The sequence below is a fragment of the Oncorhynchus masou genome, chromosome 13 (assembly GCF_036934945.1).
Source record: "Oncorhynchus masou masou isolate Uvic2021 chromosome 13, UVic_Omas_1.1, whole genome shotgun sequence".
NCBI classification, from domain to species: domain Eukaryota; kingdom Metazoa; phylum Chordata; class Actinopteri; order Salmoniformes; family Salmonidae; genus Oncorhynchus; species Oncorhynchus masou.
The window spans coordinates 27,509,232-27,533,187 of record NC_088224.1 but is presented as its reverse complement, the minus strand read 5'-3'; the positions used below and the strand labels follow the sequence as shown (position 1 = coordinate 27,533,187).

Below are 23,956 nucleotides of genomic sequence, written 5' to 3'. Positions count from 1 at the left end.
GCGTGTGTGTGTGATACGTAATTAAATCATCTTGAACATTAAAGTATAAGTAACTCATCGTGTTCATTAATCACCACACACAAGGTGCATTTGATTAGCATTTCAATGCAATTAGAAAACCATTTGCCATTCATGCACAGAGGGTGTGTGTGTGTGTGTGTGTGTGTGTGTGTGTGTGTGTGTGTGTGTGTGTGTGTGTGTGTGTGTGTGTGTGTGTGTGTGTGTGTGTGTGTGTGTGTGTGTGTGTGTGTGTGTGTGCGTGCGTGCGTGCGTGCGTGCGTGCGTGTGTGTGTGTGCGTGTGTTGCAAATTACCCTGATAACAGACTCGCTTGAATTCATCACCAAGGCAATGGAGCGAAACAAGATAGAACCGATTGTGATTTTCTTTTATCTCCCCCACTATTTCATATGCATAGACGGCACATTAGCCTTGTGGCATTGGACTCGTCTTGCAACACTTTGCCCTCTCTCATGTTTAAATACGGACCAGTTAAAATTGGACTTTGATTTGAAGAGCTTCCCAAAGAGGTCCTTGAAACTTTGGTTTTTATTAATTAAATGTATTCAGTACAATGTAACCCACAAGGATTTAAATGAAATCTATTCACTATGAGCTGCGCTCCATGCACAAGCACACACACACACACACACACACACACACACACACACACACACACACACACACACACACACACACACACACATACACACACACACGTACACACACACACGTACACACACACGCACACGTGTGCAGACATGCGCAAGCACGTGTGCACACACAAGCCTTCTTATTTTAGAATGAGCGGGAATACTAATTGTTGTGTGAAGGATACAATGAGAAGGGGTTGTTGTGCATGTGCGTTTGTGTGTGTGTGTGTGTGTGTGTTAACGTAGAGGGATCAGTGGCATTGTGTTGAACATGAGATGATGAATACAGAAGTGATATTATGATGTGCAATGCATGCTCTAAAAACATAGACACACATAGAAATCTTTGCAAAATATATAGCTTAGTTTTATATTAAGGACATTGTTATTTTCATTTGTTGGTTTTACATCATATAATAGACATCCAGGACAGTAATGTACAGCTAGCTATTCGTTACCATAGGTAATACTGTATTATGTATAGGCCTATAGAGTTCAAGGTAATTGGAAAATGCCAATACTATTTTCGATTAACTGAAAATAACAATATGAGTATAATCTTTGAGAAACTTGAGAATAGTGTAAGTATTCAGTCCTTTGAAAGGAAGAGTAGCCATAGAATTCTAACAGGTCACGACAGTACAGTATGACTGTTTTCTTTTTCTGTCATCCATATTGCTGTGGCTTTGGAAGCTGTCCCAAGGCCTTTGGGGACTTGAATGCCGATGAAACATTCAAACGATTCACACGTTCACTTAAAGGGTCTAATGGCTAGCCATTGTCAAGTAAGTAAAGCACAATATTGATGGTACAAAAACGTGTTCAGATATCGCTAAGGAGGTTAGTTGACTCATCCCACTGTCCTCTTATTCTTCTAGTGAAGTAGGTTATACAATGGATTGCTGATTTGTATTGCATGGACTGTATATGACCTGGGCAGGCATAATAGTTCCTAAAGATTGTGTGTGTGTGTGTCTTTGTGTTTGTGGGTGTGTTTGCGTGTTTGTGTGTGTATGTGTGCACACTCACGTGTTTGTGTGTGTTCCTGCCTGCCTACTTAAGTGTGTATATTGTGTGTGTGTACACGTGTGTGCTTCCATACACATGTATCAACAGTCTCATGTTTTCTCTGCAGTTTCATCCGTGTAGCTGAACAACAACATATGCACATCTGTCCAATGCCATGTTCTCCCTTTGTTGTAAACAGTGAGCAGACAGTCAGACCATGCTTCACATAACATTGTGATATAATATACAACTGCAGCCTGTCATATGTAGTCATTAGGCCCTGTCCCTGTTTTTCTCTTAATGTGATTAAGATAGGGACATGAAAGACCATGGTACAGCTTTCACACCAAGCTGATTCAACGGGCATGTGAAACGAGGTTGGAGGGGGATGGAGGGATGGGGGGATAAAATGGAGGGTAGCAACTATGAAACGAAAGGGAAGCTGTTGGATGCTGGGTTGTGTTGAATGGAGATGAGTAGGGCGTTTTACTGGACCCCGATTTGAGACAGGAGGGACCACACTCAGCACCACATTCAGCACGCCAGCGACAGGGACAGAGGCTGCAGTGCTGGAACACCACACCACTGCCTGCTGGTTCCAGATCTGTCAGGCCATTCTCAATGTTTGGCACCGACAATGACCATAGGAATTGGCTATACAGCACAAACAGATCTGGGGCCATGCTATGCCACCCAAGGGGCCAAGGTTCCGGTTTGGAAGCACGGTTTCGACTGATCCTACGGTACTGCAGTTTAACTGACATCTGGCCCAGAAAGACAATTTCCATAGACATCCCCATAGAGAAGTCAAATTTGAACATTTCTAATAAGTCACTTTAGTCGTCACCTTTGTGCACAAAACATCCATTTGCTTATTCATATAATTGTTGCTGAGGACTGTTTTTTAAAATGGGATATTGGCTTTTTATATTCATCCAATCTCTACCATGATGACATGATGACATTGTCGCTGCTCGTGCTGCTCCCTGTGCCCACTCAGTGTAGTGCATGTGAAGCTGGGCCATGTAAACATTATCGAACACAGATATACCGTAGACGGTCCATGAATCGTAGATTACTTTGAAAAATGGTCGGACATCTTGGATGCAGTTCACAAACTCTCCCGAGGAAGAAACTCCCATTATTCTTGAAGAGGGCTGAGAGAAGGCTGGGAGGCTGAGAGAAGGCTGGGAGGCTGAGAGAAGGCTGGGAGGCTGAGAGAAGACTGGGAGGCTGAGAGAAGGCTGGGAGGCTGAGAGAAGGCTGGGAGGCTGAGAGAAGGCTGGGAGGCTGAGAGAAGACTGGGAGGCTGAGAGAAGACTGGGAGGCTGAGAGAAGGCTGGGAGGCTGAGAGGAGGCTGAGAGAAGACTGGGAGGCTGAGAGGAGGCTGAGAGAAGGCTGAGAGAAGACTGGGAGGCTGAGAGAAGATGTGAGGCTGAGAGGAGGCTGAGAGGCTGAGAGGAGGCTGAGAGAAGACTGGGAGGCTGAGAGGAGGCTGAGAGAAGGCTGAGAGAAGACTGGGAGGCTGAGAGAAGATGTGAGGCTGAGAGGAGGCTGAGAGAAGGCTGGGAGGCTGAGAGAAGGCTGGGAGACTGAGAGAAGGCTGGGAGGCTGAGAGAAGACTGGGAGGCTGAGAGAAGACTGGGAGGCTGAGAGAAGGCTGGGAGGCTGAGAGGAGGCTGAGAGAAGACTGGGAGGCTGAGAGGAGGCTGAGAGAAGGCTGAGAGAAGACTGGGAGGCTGAGAGAAGATGTGAGGCTGAGAGGAGGCTGAGAGGCTGAGAGGAGGCTGAGAGAAGACTGGGAGGCTGAGAGGAGGCTGAGAGAAGGCTGAGAGAAGACTGGGAGGCTGAGAGAAGATGTGAGGCTGAGAGGAGGCTGAGAGAAGGCTGGGAGGCTGAGAGAAGGCTGGGAGACTGAGAGAAGGCTGGGAGGCTGAGAGGAGGCTGAGAGAAGACTGGGAGGCTGAGAGGAGGCTGAGAGAAGACTGGGAGGCTGAGAGGAGGCTGAGAGAAGACTGGGAGGCTGAGAGGAGGCTGAGAGAAGGCTGGGAGGCTGAGAGAAGACTGGGAGGCTGAGAGGAGGCTGAGAGAAGGCTGAGAGGAGGCTGGGAGGCTGAGAGAAGATGTGAGGCTGAGAGGAGGCTGAGAGAAGGCTGGGAGGCTGAGAGGAGGCTGAGAGAAGACTGGGAGAAGGCTGGGAGGCTGAGAGAAGGCTGGGAGGCTGAGAGAAGACTGGGAGGCTGAGAGAAGACTGGGAGGCTGAGAGTAGGCTGAGAGAAAGCTGGGAGGCTGAGAGAAGACTGGGAGGCTGAGAGAAGATGTGAGGCTGAGAGAAGGCTGGGAGGCTGAGAGAAGGCTGGGTGGCTGAGAGAAGATGTGAGGCTGAGAGGAGGCTGAGAGAAGGCTGGGAGGCTGAGAGGAGGCTGAGAGGAGGCTGAGAGAAGTCTGGGAGGCTGAGAGAAGGCTGGGAGGCTGAGAGAAGGCTGGGAGGCTGAGAGGAGGCTGAGAGGAGGCTGAGAGGAGGCTGAGAGAAGACTGGGAGGCTGAGAGAAGACTGGGAGGCTGCTTTTATTTTATTTGTCACTCTGACATGATGGATGGTGGCTCACTTTTATATGGCTGCTAAAAATGAAACAATTAGCAATAAATTAATTTTGACATTTGTGACCGACCGGCTCAATTTGGTTTCATTCAGCAAAATTTGAATTTGTGTTTTTTCTTACATTGGATCAAAGTAGAGACTCAGAGCTACAAAATGGTAAATCATACACTACTGTTGAGTAACAAAGGGAAAGTAATTCTGCTTTGAAAGTTGATAACTTGTAACCTCACTTTTGAGAAAATGGCCTTTGCAATATTTGGGACCTACAAGAGAGCTTTTCAGTCACACCCTCTTAAGCTTTAACCCCACCCATCTCTTTAAGGATTCACATATGAGGCCATGTACTAAACAACCAAAGATTTCAAGACTAAAGGCTGGTTTATACTATGTGTGTGTTTGTAAATGTAATCTGGAGTGCCAGAGTGTGCTCGGGCATTCATAAACTCAGATCGTTGTCAGATAGTCCGTTCCCTAAATTCTCTGAGCATTCAGAGTGCACACTGGACTATTTCGGCGAGAAGTGGGGTTGATCCGAGCATTCTGACCTAACAACACACAGCACCCAAACTAACTGGCTAACGTTTGCTAGCTGGCTAGCTACTTCCAGACACAAATGAGAGAACAGCTCACTCTGACCATTTTACTCGCCCTCGCAGAGCTGGTAAGGCTGTTATGTTATCCAGAGCGTTGGTGACTGCCACTGTGCTGCTGGCAAACATTTTATTACACATTTTTGACAACGTTTACTGACACAGGCCTTATTCAACTGGTGTTGAGTGGTAATTCATCAGTTCCTAAGCCAGGCGTTTTATCCTTTGCTCCAACAAGAAAGCCCACCACCTGGTTTCAGTCCTATGTAGCAACATTTGAAATTGTGTTTTTTACATTGGATAAAGGTAGACTGAGGGCTAGAAAATAGTAAACAACCAAATATTTCAAGACTAAAAGTGGTAAATAAGGGAAATCTCCAGGTAAAAATACACTTTATCGATTCCTTGGCCTTCTTCCTAATCTGACTTTGGTGCAGGTCATGTTGTTCTTCACTTTACCGTCTGTCGTAAACACACACTATATCAAATAAAAGTTTATTTGTCAAATGCGCAGGATACAGAAGGTGTAAATAGTACAGTGAAGTGCTAACTTGCATCAAAAACAGAAAGTGTCCAGATAGAAATATTTTATAAATATTTTATCATTATTAGATTACGCTTATCCAGACACACTGGTCTAAATTGATGGGCCATGTGAAAGAAATGCTATAACCACCCCCCAGCAACATCTAGCGAAGTGGATGGGCCACTATTGTCTAGACATGTGCACATGTTCATGAAATTATCTCATCAAAAAAAGAAACAGCCCTTTATCAGGACTGTCTTTCTAAGAGAATTCGTAAAAATCCAAATAACTTCACAGATGTTTGTTGTAAAGGGTTTAAACACTGTTTCCCAGGCTTGTTCAATGAACCATAAACAATTAATGAACATGCACCTGTGGAACGGTTGTTAAGACAATAACAGCTTACAGACGGTAGGCAATTAAGGCCACAGTTATGAAAACCGAGGACACTAAAGAGGCCTTTCTACTGACTCTGAAAAACACCTTTGACATGCTGCAAGGAGGCATGAGCACTGCAGATGTGGCCAGGGCATAAATTGCCATGTCCGTACTGTGAGACGCTTAAGACAGCACTACAGGGAGACAGGATGGACAGCTGATCGTCCTCGCAGTGCAGACCACGTGTAACAACACCTGCACAGGATCGGTACCTCCGAACATCACACCTGCGGGACAGGTACAGGATGGCAACAACAACTGCCTGAGTTACACCAGGAATGCACAATTCCTCCATCAGTGCTCAGACGGTCCGCAATAGGCTGAGAGAGGCTGGACTGAGGGCTTGTAGGCCTGTTGTAAGGCAAGTCTTCACCAGACATCACCGGCAACAACGTCGCCTATGGGCACAAACCCACCGTCGCTGGACCAGACAGGACTGGCAAAAAGTGCTCTTCACTGACGAGTCACAGTTTTGTCTCACCAGGTGTATGATCGGATTCGTGTTTATCGTCAAACGAATGAGCGTTACACTGAGGTTAGTACTCTGGAGTGGGATCGATTTGGAGGTGGAGGGTCTGTCTGGGGCGGTGTGTCACAGCATCATCGGACTGAGCCTGTTGTCATTGCAGGCAATCTCAACAATGTGCGTTACAGGGAAGACATCTTCCCTGTAACGTGGTACCCTTCCTGCAGGCTCATCCGGACATGACCCTCCAGCATGACAATGCCACCAGCCATACTGCTTGTTCTGTGCGTGATTTCCTGCAAGACAGGAATGTCAGTGTTCTGCCATGGCCAGTGAAGATCCCGGATCTCAATCCGTTCAGCATGTCTGGGAGGGCTAGGGCCAGGGTGAGGGCTAGGGCCATTCCCCCACAGAAATGTCCGGGAACTTGCAGGTGCCTTGGTGGAAGAGTGGGTAGCATCTCACAGCAAGAACTAGCAAATACGTTGCAGTCCATGAGGAGGAGATACACTTCAGTACTTAATGCAGCTGGTGGCCATACCAGAGACTGACTGTTCTGACTGTTACTTTTGATTTTGACCCCCCCCCCCTTTGTTCAGGAACACATTATTCCATTTCTATTAGTCACATGTCTGTGGAACTTGTTCAGTTTAGGTGTCAGTTGTTGAATCTTGTTATGTTCATACAAATATTTAATTTTGCTGAAAATAAACGCAGTTGACAGTGAGAGGATGTTTCTTTTTTTGCTGAGTTTACTATAGATGGCTGTAATCACCCCAAACACACCTGTCTAACTTGATGGGTCATGTAATCATTTGGCGAAGTGAAGTCTTTTGTTTAAACATGTAGCTAGCTAGCTAGCTAATCAATGAACCGGAATAATCACAACTCATACTACTACCAATACAAACATTGTCATATTTAAAAAAATATATATATTTAACCTTTATTTAACTAGGCAAATCAGACAAATTCTTATTTACAATGACGGCCTACCGGAGAACAGTGGGTTAACTGCCTTGTTCAGATTCATAGCTATAGTATGAATCTGCAGGTAGCTAAAGCTAACCACCTAGGTTCAATGTTAGCTAGCTAAAATTAGGCCATAACTAGCCATGCAAATAGATTTCTGATTCGAATAATAATACCACACAGATCATACACGTAATGTTAGCTAGTGAGCCAGCAAGCTAAAGTTCACTAGCTAGCAAACAGTACGCTTTAAATTAGAAACTTATAGTGTCTAAAAATGGAGCTCGACTCTTGCCCGTATTCATGTATGAACGCTTTACAGCAAACTGTAACCATTTAACTTATTTGGCCAGTGTTGTGTCAAGTCACTCCGGTTCACACTGACTGTGGCGTGTGCAGAAAGTAGCCCATCAGAACTTTTTGGAACTGATTTGTCAATAGCACCTACTAAATTCAATGTTGTTGAGAAAAGTAGCAAAACGTTTGTAGTTCTCAATGGCTAACGTTATATATTTAAAAAATGCCGCGGTAGAAAGGACTGTCAACACATACTGAACAGCTCACGTTATAGACAGAAGCATGCTACATGGCAGACCAATCCAAACTCATCTCCTGGCATGTCCAGCCCATCATTTATCTCAGACAATCATGGCTAGCAGGAAGGTTCCTGACTTTTTCCATGGCTAAACCAACTAGGTTTGAAATGTAAAAAATTGGAATACAAGTTTTTTATTAAGGCACCAGTAAGTTCACATGTTCCAGAAGGCATTTCTTTCAAAAAATGCATTTTGATTAAAAAAAGTTGTTCAAATGCCTCTCCTGTGATGTAGTAACATGTGACATACACCGAGCTTCCTGAAATGGGTCACATAATTTTTCTGTAAATAGCCATGGCAGCATGGTTAATCAGGAATTCCATAATGCTTCTTTTTTAAAGCCCATGTATGTCTATATCACCTTGTAATGGACAAAATCCACAAATGCGAATTGCCATTAAATCTGGAGAGAAACATAATGGGGATGTATTCCAATCTGCTTTCTAATGCTTTAAGGAACTAGAAATTTGCATGTTGAGAATGTGGTAAAATTAGGTAAAACTTAAATATAACATTTTCTAAATGTTCTTGAAATGTTCTGAGGACCTCAAAGACAAGGTAAAAATGTATATTGTCTGAAAGTCAATGGAATATTATGTTAAACCTAAAACTAATTTTCGATGAACATCATAAGAACTGACTTATTTGGAATGTGTAAAGTGTTCTGGGTTACTTTCAGAGAGGCACTTTAGATTTTTGGAGGGAGCATTTTAGTGAATGTTAAGAGAATAATAATATTTAATAAAAGATTTGAGATGTTATCATCCTAATGTTAGATAAAACCCAAACTAGAACCTAATGGGAAGCTTAATGGGAATCTTAACTAATGTTCTGGGAATGTTCCCAGTTTGCTGGGTTGTCAATAGCTCAGAGATGTTTAATGCAGGTCTAATGCAGGTCTCCTTTACTGCTAAGAGCTGACGTCTGGACCAAATGACCTCTTAAAGTGCTTGCCGGGGAGTGGAGAATCATAACAACTTCGTCAGGCTCTTAGGGAAAGAATTTCTAAAGATTAAAAATAAACTTGTCACATTTACTCCTCTCTATTTGAAACCTTCTCTTTCCCTCTCTCTCTCTCTTTTCCACGATCCCTCTCTCTCCCTCTCTCTCTTTCCCCCTCCTCTCTTTTTCTTCTTGTTGCACTTTAAGCTTTGAAGTGTCTCACACCTGTTGCATTGCTCGGTCCCTGGTTTAGAGCTTAGCAGTGAGAGCTCTGGCTTTTTATTCACCCTCTGTCTCCATTTGACCTTTGACCTCAATAGATCACAGGGAGTCGCCCAGAGGTCAAGGCAGGGAGGGCGGCTTGGAGGATAGCTGCAGTCACATAACTGGTATGAACCATGAACCTCTGAACCAAACTCAAAGTGCCATTCAGTGGTTCAAACATAGGTCCAGTTCCACACCCTGACACCTCTGGATAATCCCCTTTAGAAGCTGTGTCCCTTTAACAAATCTGTTTCAGTGGCTCTTTTAGCTGCAGTTTGATTGATTCCCCCTACTGGGAGACACTTCTTTTGCACTTGATATGTGTCATGTTGAAGACTGACAAGACAGACTGTTTCCCTGTGAGTTTTCAGCAGCACCCCCCCCCCACCCCCCACCTCTCAGCACCCGGCCGTGTCCCTCAGTCTCTCTCCTAATCAAAACAGACCAGCAGCACAAGTAGAACTTTTTCCTCGTCTTTCTCTAGACAATACATACAGTTAGATGACTGTTTTTTTTATTGTTTCTATCTTCTCTTCCAGTTAGTGTTTAAAGAATTGAATTAAATGTGTACTACAGCCTACAGCCAGAGCTGTTCCTTCTATCCCTTCCTCCACAAAGCTGCTTCTAATTTGGAGTACTTTGGGTGAACTTTGACCGTTTCCTATTGACTCTCTTTCTCCTCCCGCCTTGTATATGTGAGCTGTTTGTCTGTGTGTGTGTGTGAGCTGTTTGTGTGTGTGTGTGTGTGTGTGTGTGTGTGTGTGTGTGTGTGTGTGTGTGTGTGTGTGTGTGTGTGTGTGTGTGTGTGTGTGTGTGTGTGTGTGTGTGTGTGTGTGTGTGTGTGTGTGTGTGTGTGTGTGTGTGCTATGTGCTCCCTGCTCCTGCAAATAACCCAGAGGAAGAAGGGGAGAAAAACACTTCCAGCTTCGATGAACTGCCAGCGGAGAGGTGGAGTTGTGAAGGGAACTGGCGCTGAAAGGCTGTACTGTGGTATTGGCAGGACAGTTGATGCACTGTGCGTACAATACGGCGCTGTAGTGTCTACTAACGATAGTAACCTGCTGTCTCTTTCTACCTCTTTCTATTCTCTCCGTTTGTTGAAGGTAGGGTTGTTGTAAATGGATCGCTGCAGTATAACAGTCATTTGGACATAACTGTGGTCTCATGATTACAGGGTAGAAACAGTCCATGTCCTGATTCCATGTCATTGTGATATCATTATACTGTGTGTGTGTGTGTGTGTGTGTGTGTGTGTGTGTGTGTGTGTGTGTGTGTGTGTGTGTGTGTGTGTGTGTGTGTGTGTGTGTGGGGGGGGGAACAGATCTTGCCTTAGGTACCTCCCTCCCTCCTAGCCATCTGTGAGGTGTGTGGACGTCGCAGATTGTTTTGTTTTCATGTCACTGGTCATCTAGCTATCTGACCCTCAGTGTGGGGACAATGTGGTGAACAGGGGGTAGGGACAGGTGGACACAGTGAGGATAGACATGGTTGATTGACCCACAAATTATTTTTAACTGACCTATAGGACCCTCCTCACTTCTAAAGTGTTCTTCTTCTACTTCTATTTCTTCTACTTCTTCTTCTACTTCTTTTTCTTGGGGCGGCAGGTAGCCTAGTGGTTAGAGCGTTGGCCCAGTAACCAAAAGGTTGCTAGATTGAATCCCGAGCTGACAAGGTAAAACTCTGTCGTTCTGCCCCTGAACAAGGCAGTTAATCCACTGTTCCCCAGCTGTCATTGTAAATAAGAATTTGTTCTTGACTGACTTGCCTAGTTAAATAAAGGTTAATTAAATCTTCTTCTTCACCACCACCCACAGCAAGCCATAGCCATAACAAGGCTCCTTCCTAACTCTGCCTCTGTGTTTTCCATTAGTCTTTCCCCTCATTCAGAGATTGCCCTCCCTTCCTCCTCCTCCAGGCTGGGTGTGTTTTCCATTAGTCTTTCCCCTCATTCAGAGATCGCCCTCCCTTCCTCCTCCTCCAGGCTGGGTGTGTTTTCCATTAGTCTTTCCCCTCATTCAGAGATCGCCCTCCCTTCCTCCTCCTCCAGGCTGGGTGTGTTTTCCATTAGTCTTTCCCCTCATTCAGAGATCGCCCTCCCTTCCTCCTCCTCCAGGCTGGGTGTGTTTTCCATTAGTCTTTCCCCTCATTCAGAGATCGCCCTCCCTTCCTCCTCCTCCAGGCTGGGTGTGTTTTCCATTAGTCTTTCCCTCATTCAGAGATCGCCCTCCTTCCTCCTCCTCCAGGCTGGGTGTGTTTTCCATTAGTCTTTCCCTCATTCAGAGATCGCCCTCCCTTCCTCCTCCTCCAGGCTGGGTGTGTTTTCCATTAGTCTTTCCCCTCATTCAGAGATCGCCATCCCTTCCTCCTCCTCCAGGCTGGGTGTGTTTTCCATTAGTCTTTCCCTCATTCAGAGATCGCCCTCCCTTCCTCCTCCTCCAGGCTGGGTGTGTTTTCCATTAGTCTTTCCCCTCATTCAGAGATCGCCCTCCCTTCCTCCTCCTCCAGGCTGGGTGTGTTTTCCATTAGTCTTTCCCCTCATTCAGAGATCGCCCTCCCTTCCTCCTCCTCCAGGCTGGGTGTGTTTTAAATTAGTCTTTCCCCTCATTCAGAGATCGCCCTCCCTTCCTCCTCCTCCAGGCTGGGTGTGTTTTCCATTAGTCTTTCCCCTCATTCAGAGATCGCCCTCCCTTCCTCCTCCACCAGGCTGGGTGTGTTTTCCATTAGTCTTTCCCCTCATTCAGAGATCGCCCTCCCTTCCTCCTCCTCCAGGCTGGGTGTGTTTTCCTGGCTGACCCTGCTGGCTGGTTCAGCAGGGGGTTAAGAGTTCAGCAGAATAAGCTTTGAGATTTTTTCTTTTTCATACACACACAATCGCATGCAAACACACACACACAGACACTCACTGCTCCCACCCCTTGGCTCGCCTGGTCTGTCGCTGGTCTGTAGTCTCTGTCATGGTGCTGGTGTATAGCTATGTTAACATGCGGTGAAGTCAGTTTGCTACAGAGCCAACGGCAGAAAATGGAGCAAAGGCTCCCCAGCGCCCGATAGGGCCTATACATCGCTCTAAACACACACACACACACACACACACACACACACACACACACACACACACACACACACACACACCACCAATGGGGGGTAATGCATCTGCCTTTATGTGCTCCATCTGTTTGAAGGTAGCCACACTTCCAGAACCAACCATGAGTTTAAAATGGGCCGCGCCGGGCAGAAGTGTGTTGTTTGTGTGTGTGTGTGTGTGTGTGTGTGTCTACTGCTCTCCCTCTTTCCCATGTGTAATGATCCAAGGCATTGGAAACACTCTGAAGGTCTATTCTATCAGTTCCAATGTGTTGTATTCTACACAACACGTAGTAGCATCTGTAGTGTTCAGTACTGTATCAGCTGGGAGGACATTTCTATCATGGTCGTTGTGCCACAGCTCCCTGATGTGAACACGCCACAGCTCACTGATGTTAACACGCCACAGCTCACTGATGTGAACACGCCACAGCTCCCTGATGTGAACACGCCACAGCTCCCTGATGTGAACACGCCACAGCTCACTGATGTGAACACGCCACAGCTCCCTGATGTGAACACGCCACAGCTCACTGATGTGAACACGCCACAGCTCACTGATGTGAACTTGCCACAGCTCCCTGATGTGAACACGCCACAGCTCCCTGATGTGAACACGCCACAGCTCACTGATGTGAACACGCCACAGCTCACTGATGTGAACACGCCACAGCTCACTGATGTGAACACGCCACAGCTCCCTGATGTGAACACGCCACAGCTCCCTGATGTTAACACGCCACAGCTCACTTATGTGAACACGCCACAGCTTGTTTTACATATTACATGTCATATTCCAGGTGATACATGTCCCTTGATGTCGCCATCCACACACACACACACACACACACACACGCACGCACGCACGCACATACACACATACATGCCTTTACATATTACATCTGATACAACATATGATACAGGTCCCCCCACTGTCTCTGGCCCTGCACGGCTTGTCTCTCTCCCTCATGTTACATATTAAAGTGGTGGATCGTATCTCCCCCTCTGTGACAGTGTGTGTGTATGTGTGTGTGTAATCTGTAGTCTGCGGCTTCAGACGACACACTGCACTTTGTAGGCTATAGTGAGCTAGTTCACACACACACACACACACACACACACACACACACACACACACACACAGAAACACACACAGCTAGCTAACCTGACTTAAATTAAAACAAATAACTTTCTGTCCTGGTTAATTATACCAGGTTCCAGGAAGAGGGTGTTTGTAAGTCAGAGAGAGAAAAATGTTTTGACCCCTTTTTCTCCACAATTGGTAGTTACAGTCTTGTCTCATCGCTGCAACTCCTGTATGAACACGGGAGAGGCGAAGGTCCAAAACACAACCCAACCAAACCGCACTGCCCACTTCATCCAGAAACCAGCCGCACCAATGTATCGGAGGAAACACCGTACACCTGGTGACTGTGTCAGCATGCACTGCGCCTGGCCCGCCACAGGAGTCACTAGTGCGCAATGGGACAAGGACATCCCTGCCAGCCAAACCCTCCCGTAACCAGGACGACGCTGAGCCAATTGTGTGCCGCCCCATGGGTCTCCCGGTCGTAGCCGGCTGCAACAGAGCCTGGATTCGAACCCAGAATCTCTAGTGGCACAGCTAGCACACCGATGCAGTGCCTTTCACCACTGCACCACTCGGGAGGCCTGAGAGAGAGAACATTAATGCAAGTTGACTGTTTTAATTTATTTACGCTCAAGTGATTTAATGACTATTTGGACTAACATACGGTCAGTGAACAAGCACTATTGAAATCCTAAAGATCCATCAGCGATGTGTGCCTAGTACGATATTGATTACTATCAGCATCAAACTGCATACAGATGATAGCAAAGTGACTCACTCCAACTGACTAGCCAGTTGCACTAGTTTCTGTTTGCTTTGGGATTTGACGAATAACACGTCTGTTTGATTCACCAGAGGGGAAGCAAAGGTCACTGTGAATCATGCAGTAGCACTAATATTCACCATCATGGCAGTTCTACTCACACTGTCCTTTAATACCACAAAGAGATTGGCAATATACTGTAACAGTTAAACAAACACACAGAAACACACACACACAATGAGTCAATTTGACCCATTTTTGACCAATCTACTGTAATGTGTCAAATTGACCCAGGACACCTTTTTGAACATAATACAAGAGTAAGTTGAACCTCAGGGGAATTCTGCATGGGGTCAAGGGTCAGGAACAGATCACGGGGTTTCTCTCTAATAGATGTATAATTGAGCTTGAGCTGATGAAGTATGGAATAATGTAATCTAATCAACCAACCAACCAACAGTACTCTGATCTGCTCTGCTCTGCTCCATGTAGATAGATCTATAGATGGGCAGGCCCTGGACAAGCCACATATATTCCTGAGTAGGGTTGCAGAATTCTGGGAATTTTCAGTACATTTTCTGATTTTCTCTAAATCCCAGTTGGAGGATACCCAGAAACGGGGAGGAATAAGCAGGAAATCCGAATTCATCCACCCAGGATTTCTGGAAAACCAGGGAATTTATTGAATGTTTTACAACCCTACTCCAGAGCTCTATGGGAGCAATGCACTAGATAAATTGGTTGCTGGTAGGCTATAACATGATGTCATCACAGCCTATTTCCACTCTAATATAAAAAAAAATGTATCAACCTTTTAACCTTTGTGTTTAAACTCAGTCAAGCCACAGGTGGACTTTTCAAAACCTATTAGAAAGAAACCCACTGGCAAGAAACCCACCCACTCTGAATGACCGCTGTATCAGTCAGGCCAAATATGTAGTTCTGAGAACTCATTCCAGGGTTCTGGAGATTCTATATCAACTCATTAAATATCACAATGTTATGTTTCCGTTCCAATAACATCAAAATAGAAATAAAGTGGCCACTCAGACCCACTGTTGGATGAGTATGTCGACATAGTAATTGTATGCCAAAGATGTGCAACTGTCTGCCCTGATTTCAGTTAATTCAGTACCTTTAGTTCACTCACTCAGGAAATGAGTTTTGAATGCCCTATCATTACCACGTATCCTGTCCCATACTAAAACCTGAATCATCTTCTTCATTACGCAATTTTTCTTCCAATTGGGAATAAATAACTACTACATCTTCTTCATCATCTTCTTCTGTTGTGTCTCTGTAGCCATCGAGACCCAGAGCACCAGTTCTGAGGAGCTGGTCCCAAGTCCCCCGTCCCCCCTGCCCCCGCCCCGCGTCTACAAGCCCTGCTTCGTGTGCCAGGACAAGTCCTCGGGGTACCACTATGGTGTCAGCGCCTGCGAGGGCTGCAAGGTAAGACATACACACCAAAACCAGCAACATACACACCAAAACCAGCAACATTCACACCAAAACCAGCAACATACACACCAAAACCAGCAACATACACACCAAAACCAGCAACATTCACACCAAAACCATCAACATACACACCAAAACCATCAACATACACACCAAAACCAGCAACATACACAACAAAACCAGCAACATACACACCAAAACCAGCAACATTCACACCAAAACCAGCAACATACACACCAAAACCATCAACATACACACCAAAACCAGCAACATTCACACCAAAACCAGCAACATACATACCAAAACCAGCAACGTACACACCAAAACCAGCAACGTACACACCAAAACCATAAACGTACACACCAAAACCATAAACGTACACACCAGAACCATAAACGTACACACCAAAACCATAAACTTACACACCAAAACCATAAACGTACACACCAAAACCATAAACGTACACACCAAAACCATAAACTTACACACCAAAACCATAAACATACACACCAAAACCAGCAAAATTCACACCAAAACCATCAACGTACACACCAAAACCATAAACGTACACACCAAAACCATAAACGTACACACCAAAACCATACACGTACACACCAAAACCATAAACGTACACACCAAAACCATACACGTACACACCAAAACCATAAACGTACACACCAAAACCATAAACGTACACACCAAAACCATAAACGTACACACCAAAACCATAAACGTACACACCAAAACCATAAACGTACACACCAAAACCATAAACGTACACACCAAAACCATAAACGTACACACCAAAACCATAAATGTACACACCAAAACCATAAACTTACACACCAAAACCATAAACATACACACCAAAACCAGCAAAATTCACACCAAAACCATCAACATACACACCAAAACCATCAACATACACACCAAAACCATAAACGTACACACCAAAACCATAAACATACACACCAAAACCAGCAACATTCACACCAAAACCAGCAACATTCACACCAAAACCAGCAACATACACACCAAAGCCATCAACGTACACACCAAAACCATAAACGTACACACCAAAACCATAAACATACACACCAAAACCAGCAACATTCACACCAAAACCAGCAACATACACACCAAAACCAGCAACATTCACACCAAAACCAGCAACATTCACACCAAAACCAGCAACATACACACCAAAACCATAAACATACACACCAAAACCATAAATGTACACACCAAAACCATAAACATACACACCAAAACCATAACCGTACACACCAAAACCATAAACATACACACCAAAACCAGCAACATTCACACCAAAACCGGCAACATTCACACCAAAACCAGCAACATACACACCAAAGCCATCAACATACACACCAAAACCATAAACGTACACACCAAAACCAGCAACATACTCACCAAAACCATCAACATACACACCAAAACCAGCAACATTCACACCAAAACCAGCAACATACTCACCAAAACCATCAACATACACACCAAAACCAGCAACATTCACACCAAAACCAGCAACATTCATACCAAAACCAGCAACATTCACACAAAACCAACAACATACACACCAAAACCATCAACATTCACACCAAAACCAGCAGACCTCTTAAGCCAGATGTTTTCCTCACAACTTGACCTTTTTGAACATAATACAAGAGTAAGTTGAACCTCAGGGGAATTCTGCATGGGGTCAAGGGTCAGGAACAGATCACGGGGTTTCTCTCTAATAGATGTATAATTGAGCTTGAGCTGATGAAGTATGGAATAATGTAATCTAATCAACCAACCAACCAACAGTACTCTGATCTGCTCTGCTCTGCTCCATGTAGATAGATCTATAGATGGGCAGGCCCTGGACAAGCCACATATATTCCTGAGTAGGGTTGCAGAATTCTGGGAATTTTCAGTACATTTTCTGATTTTCTCTAAATCCCAGTTGGAGGATACCCAGAAACGGGAGGAATAAGCAGGAAATCCGAATTCATCCACCCAGGATTTCTGGAAAACCAGGGAATTTATTGAATGTTTTACAACCCTACTCCAGAGCTCTATGGGAGCAATGCACTAGATAAATTGGTTGCTGGTAGGCTATAACATGATGTCATCACAGCCTATTTCCACTCTAATATAAAAAAAATGTATCAACCTTTTAACCTTTGTGTTTAAACTCAGTCAAGCCACAGGTGGACTTTTCAAAACCTATTAGAAAGAAACCCACTGGCAAGAAACCCACCCACTCTGAATGACCGCTGTATCAGTCAGGCCAAATATGTAGTTCTGAGAACTCATTCCAGGGTTCTGGAGATTCTATATCAACTCATTAAATATCACAATGTTATGTTTCCGTTCCAATAACATCAAAATAGAAATAAAGTGGCCACTCAGACACACCAAAACCATAAACGTACACACCAAAACCATAAACATACACACCAAAACCAGCAACATTCACACCAAAACCAGCAACATTCACACCAAAACCAGCAACATTCACACCAAAACCATCAACGTACACACCAAAACCATCAACGTACACACCAAAACCAGCAACATACACACCAAAACCAGCAACATTCACACCAAAACCATCAACATACACACCAAAACCATCAACATACACACCAAAACCATCAACATACACACCAAAACCAGCAACATACACAACAAAACCAGCAACATACACACCAAAACCAGCAACATTCACACCAAAACCATCAACATACACACCAAAACCATCAACATACACACCAAAACCATCAACATACACACCAAAACCATCAACATACACACCAAAACCAGCAACATTCACACCAAAACCAGCAACATACACACCAAAACCAGCAACGTACACACCAAAACCAGCAACGTACACACCAAAACCATAAACGTACACACCAAAACCATAAACGTACACACCAAAACCATACACGTACACACCAAAACCATAAACGTACACACCAAAACCATAAACGTACACACCAGAACCATAAACGTACACACCAAAACCATAAACTTACACACCAAAACCATAAACGTACACACCAAAACCATAAACGTACACACCAAAACCATCAACATACACACCAAAACCATAAACGTACACACCAAAACCATAAACATACACACCAAAACCAGCAACATTCACACCAAAACCAGCAACATTCACACCAAAACCAGCAACGTACACACCAAAGCCATCAACGTACACACCAAAACCATAAACGTACACACCAAAACCATAAACATACACACCAAAACCAGCAACATTCACACCAAAACCAGCAACATACACACCAAAACCAGCAACATTCACACCAAAACCAGCAACATTCACACCAAAACCAGCAACATACACACCAAAACCATAAACATACACACCAAAACCATAAATGTACACACCAAAACCATAAACATACACACCAAAACCATAACCGTACACACCAAAACCATAAACATACACACCAAAACCAGCAACATTCACACCAAAACCGGCAACATTCACACCAAAACCAGCAACATACACACCAAAGCCATCAACATACACACCAAAACCATAAACGTACACACCAAAACCAGCAACATACTCACCAAAACCATCAACATACACACCAAAACCAGCAACATTCACACCAAAACCAGCAACATACTCACCAAAACCATCAACATACACACCAAAACCAGCAACATTCACACCAAAACCAGCAACATTCATACCAAAACCAGCAACATTCACACAAAACCAACAACATACACACCAAAACCATCAACATTCACACCAAAACCAGCAGACCTCTTAAGCCAGATGTTTTCCTCACAACTTGACCTTTTTGAACATAATACAAGAGTAAGTTGAACCTCAGGGGAATTCTGCATGGGGTCAAGGGTCAGGAACAGATCACGGGGTTTCTCTCTAATAGATGTATAATTGAGCTTGAGCTGATGAAGTATGGAATAATGTAATCTAATCAACCAACCAACCAACAGTACTCTGATCTGCTCTGCTCTGCTCCATGTAGATAGATCTATAGATGGGCAGGCCCTGGACAAGCCACATATATTCCTGAGTAGGGTTGCAGAATTCTGGGAATTTTCAGTACATTTTCTGATTTTCTCTAAATCCCAGTTGGAGGATACCCAGAAACGGGGAGGAATAAGCAGGAAATCCGAATTCATCCACCCAGGATTTCTGGAAAACCAGGGAATTTATTGAATGTTTTACAACCCTACTCCAGAGCTCTATGGGAGCAATGCACTAGATAAATTGGTTGCTGGTAGGCTATAACATGATGTCATCACAGCCTATTTCCACTCTAATATAAAAAAAATGTATCAACCTTTTAACCTTTGTGTTTAAACTCAGTCAAGCCACAGGTGGACTTTTCAAAACCTATTAGAAAGAAACCCACTGGCAAGAAACCCACCCACTCTGAATGACCGCTGTATCAGTCAGGCCAAATATGTAGTTCTGAGAACTCATTCCAGGGTTCTGGAGATTCTATATCAACTCATTAAATATCACAATGTTATGTTTCCGTTCCAATAACATCAAAATAGAAATAAAGTGGCCACTCAGACACACCAAAACCATAAACGTACACACCAAAACCATAAACATACACACCAAAACCAGCAACATTCACACCAAAACAAGCAACATTCACACCAAAACCATCAACGTACACACCAAAACCATAAACGTACACACCAAAACCATAAACGTACACACCAAAACCATACACGTACACACCAAAACCATAAACGTACACACCAAAACCATACACGTACACACCAAAACCATAAACGTACACACCAAAACCATAAACGTACACACCAAAACCATAAACGTACACACCAAAACCATAAACGTACACACCAAAACCATAAACGTACACACCAAAACCATAAACGTACACACCAAAACCATAAACGTACACACCAAAACCATAAACGTACACACCAAAACCATAAACGTACACACCAAAACCATAAACTTACACACCAAAACCAGCAAAATTCACACCAAAACCATAAACATACACACCAAAACCAGCAACATTCACACCAAAACCAGCAACATTCACACCAAAACCAGCAACATACACACCAAAGCCATCAACGTACACACCAAAACCATAAACGTACACACCAAAACCATAAACATACACACCAAAACCAGCAACATTCACACCAAAACCAGCAACATACACACCAAAACCAGCAACATTCACACCAAAACCAGCAACATTCACACCAAAACCAGCAACATACACACCAAAACCATAAATGTACACACCAAAACCATAAATGTACACACCAAAACCATAAACATACACACCAAAACCATAAACATACACACCAAAACCAGCAACATTCACACCAAAACCGGCAACATTCACACCAAAACCAGCAACATACACACCAAAGCCATCAACATACACACCAAAACCATAAACGTACACACCAAAACCAGCAACATACTCACCAAAACCATCAACATACACACCAAAACCAGCAACATTCACACCAAAACCAGCAACATACTCACCAAAACCATCAACATACACACCAAAACCAGCAACATTCACACCAAAACCAGCAACATTCATACCAAAACCAGCAACATTCACACAAAACCAACAACATACACACCAAAACCATCAACATTCACACCAAAACCAGCAGACCTCTTAAGCCAGATGTTTTCCTCACAACTTGACCTAACCAGAAATGAAGGTCACTTCGTGAGGAAAAACCCCTGATTGATGTTGTCCACAGTCTATCAATGCAGCTGTACCTGACTGTGCATACTGGATGTACCAGTGTACTGTACGTACAGAACATACAACCCATTGGTTCAAACTCCAGTCCAGTGTGGTTTTGGAGGCTGCAGGAGAGAGATAATGAAGATGCGTAATCTTCATTATCTCACTCCTGCTTCAATTGGAATGCTGGAATCTCAGGAATCCTTTGGAGTTTAGGCCTGGGGGGAGGAGGGGGTGAATAAGACACTATAAGCCCCAGTGTGACCCCGTACCTACAGCCCTGTGACCTGCGAATACCACCTAGAGTCAGACATACTGCAAGTATATACAGTACCATGGAGGTATAGTTAAGCAATAAGGTCCGAGGGGGTGTGGTCTATGGCCAATATACCACGGCTAAGGGCAGTTCGCATGCACGATGCGACGCGGAGTGCCTGGACACAGCCCTTAGCCGTGCTATATTGGCAATATATCACAAACCCATGAGGAGCCTTATTGCTATTGTTGCTTATTGCTGATATACGGTCTGATATACCATGGCTTTCAGCCAATCAAAATGCAGGGCTCAAACCACCCAGTTTATAACAGACCATATACCATGGGGATGACAAAACATGCATTTTTACTGCTCTAATTACTTTGATAACCAGTTTATAACAGCAATAAGACACCTCAGGGGTTTGTGGTATATGGCCAATATACCACAGCTAAGGGCTGTATCCGGGCACTACAATTTGCGTCGTGCGTAAGAACAGCCCTTAGCCGTGGTATATTGGCCATATACCACACATCCTCGGGTCTTATTGCTTAATTAGAACCTAGCTACAGAAATATGGGGAAGTAAATAGAAAACACTAACAAATGCATACGATCACACACACTTCAATAGAAAACACACTCACACGTGCGCCTGCACGCACACACACCAAACATACTATTTAATTAGGCCAAACACATTCCTTCTACTACTGGACTGCAGTTGGTATTCCTTCCTTTCTGTCTCTCTTTCTCCGCTGAGTGGCTGGTAGCAGGATGTAAAAATAGCAGAATTCATGCTAGAATAGCTTTGATTTCTGTGACATCTTTCCTCGGAAGGGATTAGACCAGGGATTATGCTTTTTCTGTGTTGTATTCCTCTCCATGGCGAGGGCATTGTTGTCATGGGGTGTGAGGGCCGAGCCCCTCCATTGGACAGAGTCAATTGAGCGTGCTCGTTCTCTCAAATCAAATCCAATCAAATGTTATTGGTCACATACACATGTTTAGCAGATGTTATTGTGGGTGTAGCGAAATGCTATGTTTCTAGCTCCAACAGTGCAGTAATATCTAACAATTTCACAAGAATACACACGATACACACAAATCTTGTAACGGCGTTCTTCTGTTGAAGGAGGAGCGGACCAAAATGCAGCGTGGTGGTTACTCATGTTTAATAATGAAAATACGACTAGATATGAAAAAACTGAATGTACAAAACAACAGACGGAACGTGAAAAACTATACAGCCTCTCTGGTGAACATAGAGACAGGAACAATCACCCACGAAACACTCAAAGAATATGGCTGCCTAAATATGGTTCCCAATCAGAGACAATGATAATCATCTGACTCTGATTGAGAACCGCCTCAGGCAGCCATAGACTATGCTAGACACCCCACAAAACCCCAAGACAAAAACACACCACAATAACCCATGTCACACCCTGGCCTGACCAAATAAATGAAGATAAACATAATATATTTCGACCAGGGCGTGACAAATCTAAAGTAAATTAATGGAATTAAGAATATATACATATTTGGATGAGCAATGTCGAAGCTGCATAGACTAAGATACAGCAGAGTAGAATAGAATAAGGTATATACATATGAGATGAGTAATGCAAAATATGTCAAAATTATTAAAGTGACTAGTGTTCCATTATTAAAGTAGCAAGTGATTTCAAGTCTATGTATATAGGGCAGCAGCCTCTAAGGTGCTACTGATGGCTATTTAATAGTCTGATGGCCTTGAGCTAGAAGCTGTTTTTCAGTCTCTCAATCCCAGCTTTGATGCACCTGTACTGACCTCTCCTTCTGGATGATAGCGGTGTGAACAGGCAGTAGCTTGGGTGGTTGTTTTCCTTGATGATCCTGTTGGCCTTCCTGTGACATCGGGTGCTGTAGGTGTCCTGGAGGGCAGGTAGTTTGCCCACAATGATGCGTTGGGCAGACCCCACCACCCTCTAGAGAGCCCTGCGGTTGCAGGCGGTGCAGTTGCCGTACTAAATGGTGATACAGCCCAACAAGATGCTCTCAATTGTGCATCTGTAAAAGTTTGTGAGGGTTTTAGGTGCCAAACCAAATTTCTTCAGCCTCCTGAGGTTGAAGAGGTGCTTCTTCACCAGACCCAGGGCCCAGAGCTTAATGATGAGCTTGGAGGGTACAACGGTGTTGAATGCTGCTCTATAGTCAATGAACAGCATTCTTACATAGGTATTCCTTTTGGCCAGATGGGATAGGGCAGTGTGAAGTGCGATGGCGATTGCGTCGTCTGTGGATCTATTGGGGTGGTAAGAAAATAGTAGTGCGTCTAGGGTGTCAGGTAAGGTAGAGGTGATATGATCCTTAACTAGCGTCTCAAAGCACTTCATAATGACAGAAGTGAGTGCTACGGGGCGATAGTCATTTAGTTCAATTACCTTTGCTTTCTTGGGTACAAGA

The 23,956-nt window shown here is 44.2% G+C and overlaps 1 protein-coding gene across 1 annotated transcript in view; it reads left to right on the top strand.

Annotated features, from left to right (window-relative positions):
• The window catches only part of LOC135552036 (retinoic acid receptor alpha-A-like), a 122,544-nt gene that overhangs the window by 5,531 nt on the left and 93,057 nt on the right, over positions 1 to 23,956 (top strand). Inside the window, exon 2 of the mRNA XM_064983403.1 lies at positions 15,301 to 15,449. Coding sequence (XP_064839475.1) covers positions 15,301 to 15,449 — 149 coding nt within the window. The remainder of the gene's footprint in view (positions 1 to 15,300; positions 15,450 to 23,956) is intronic.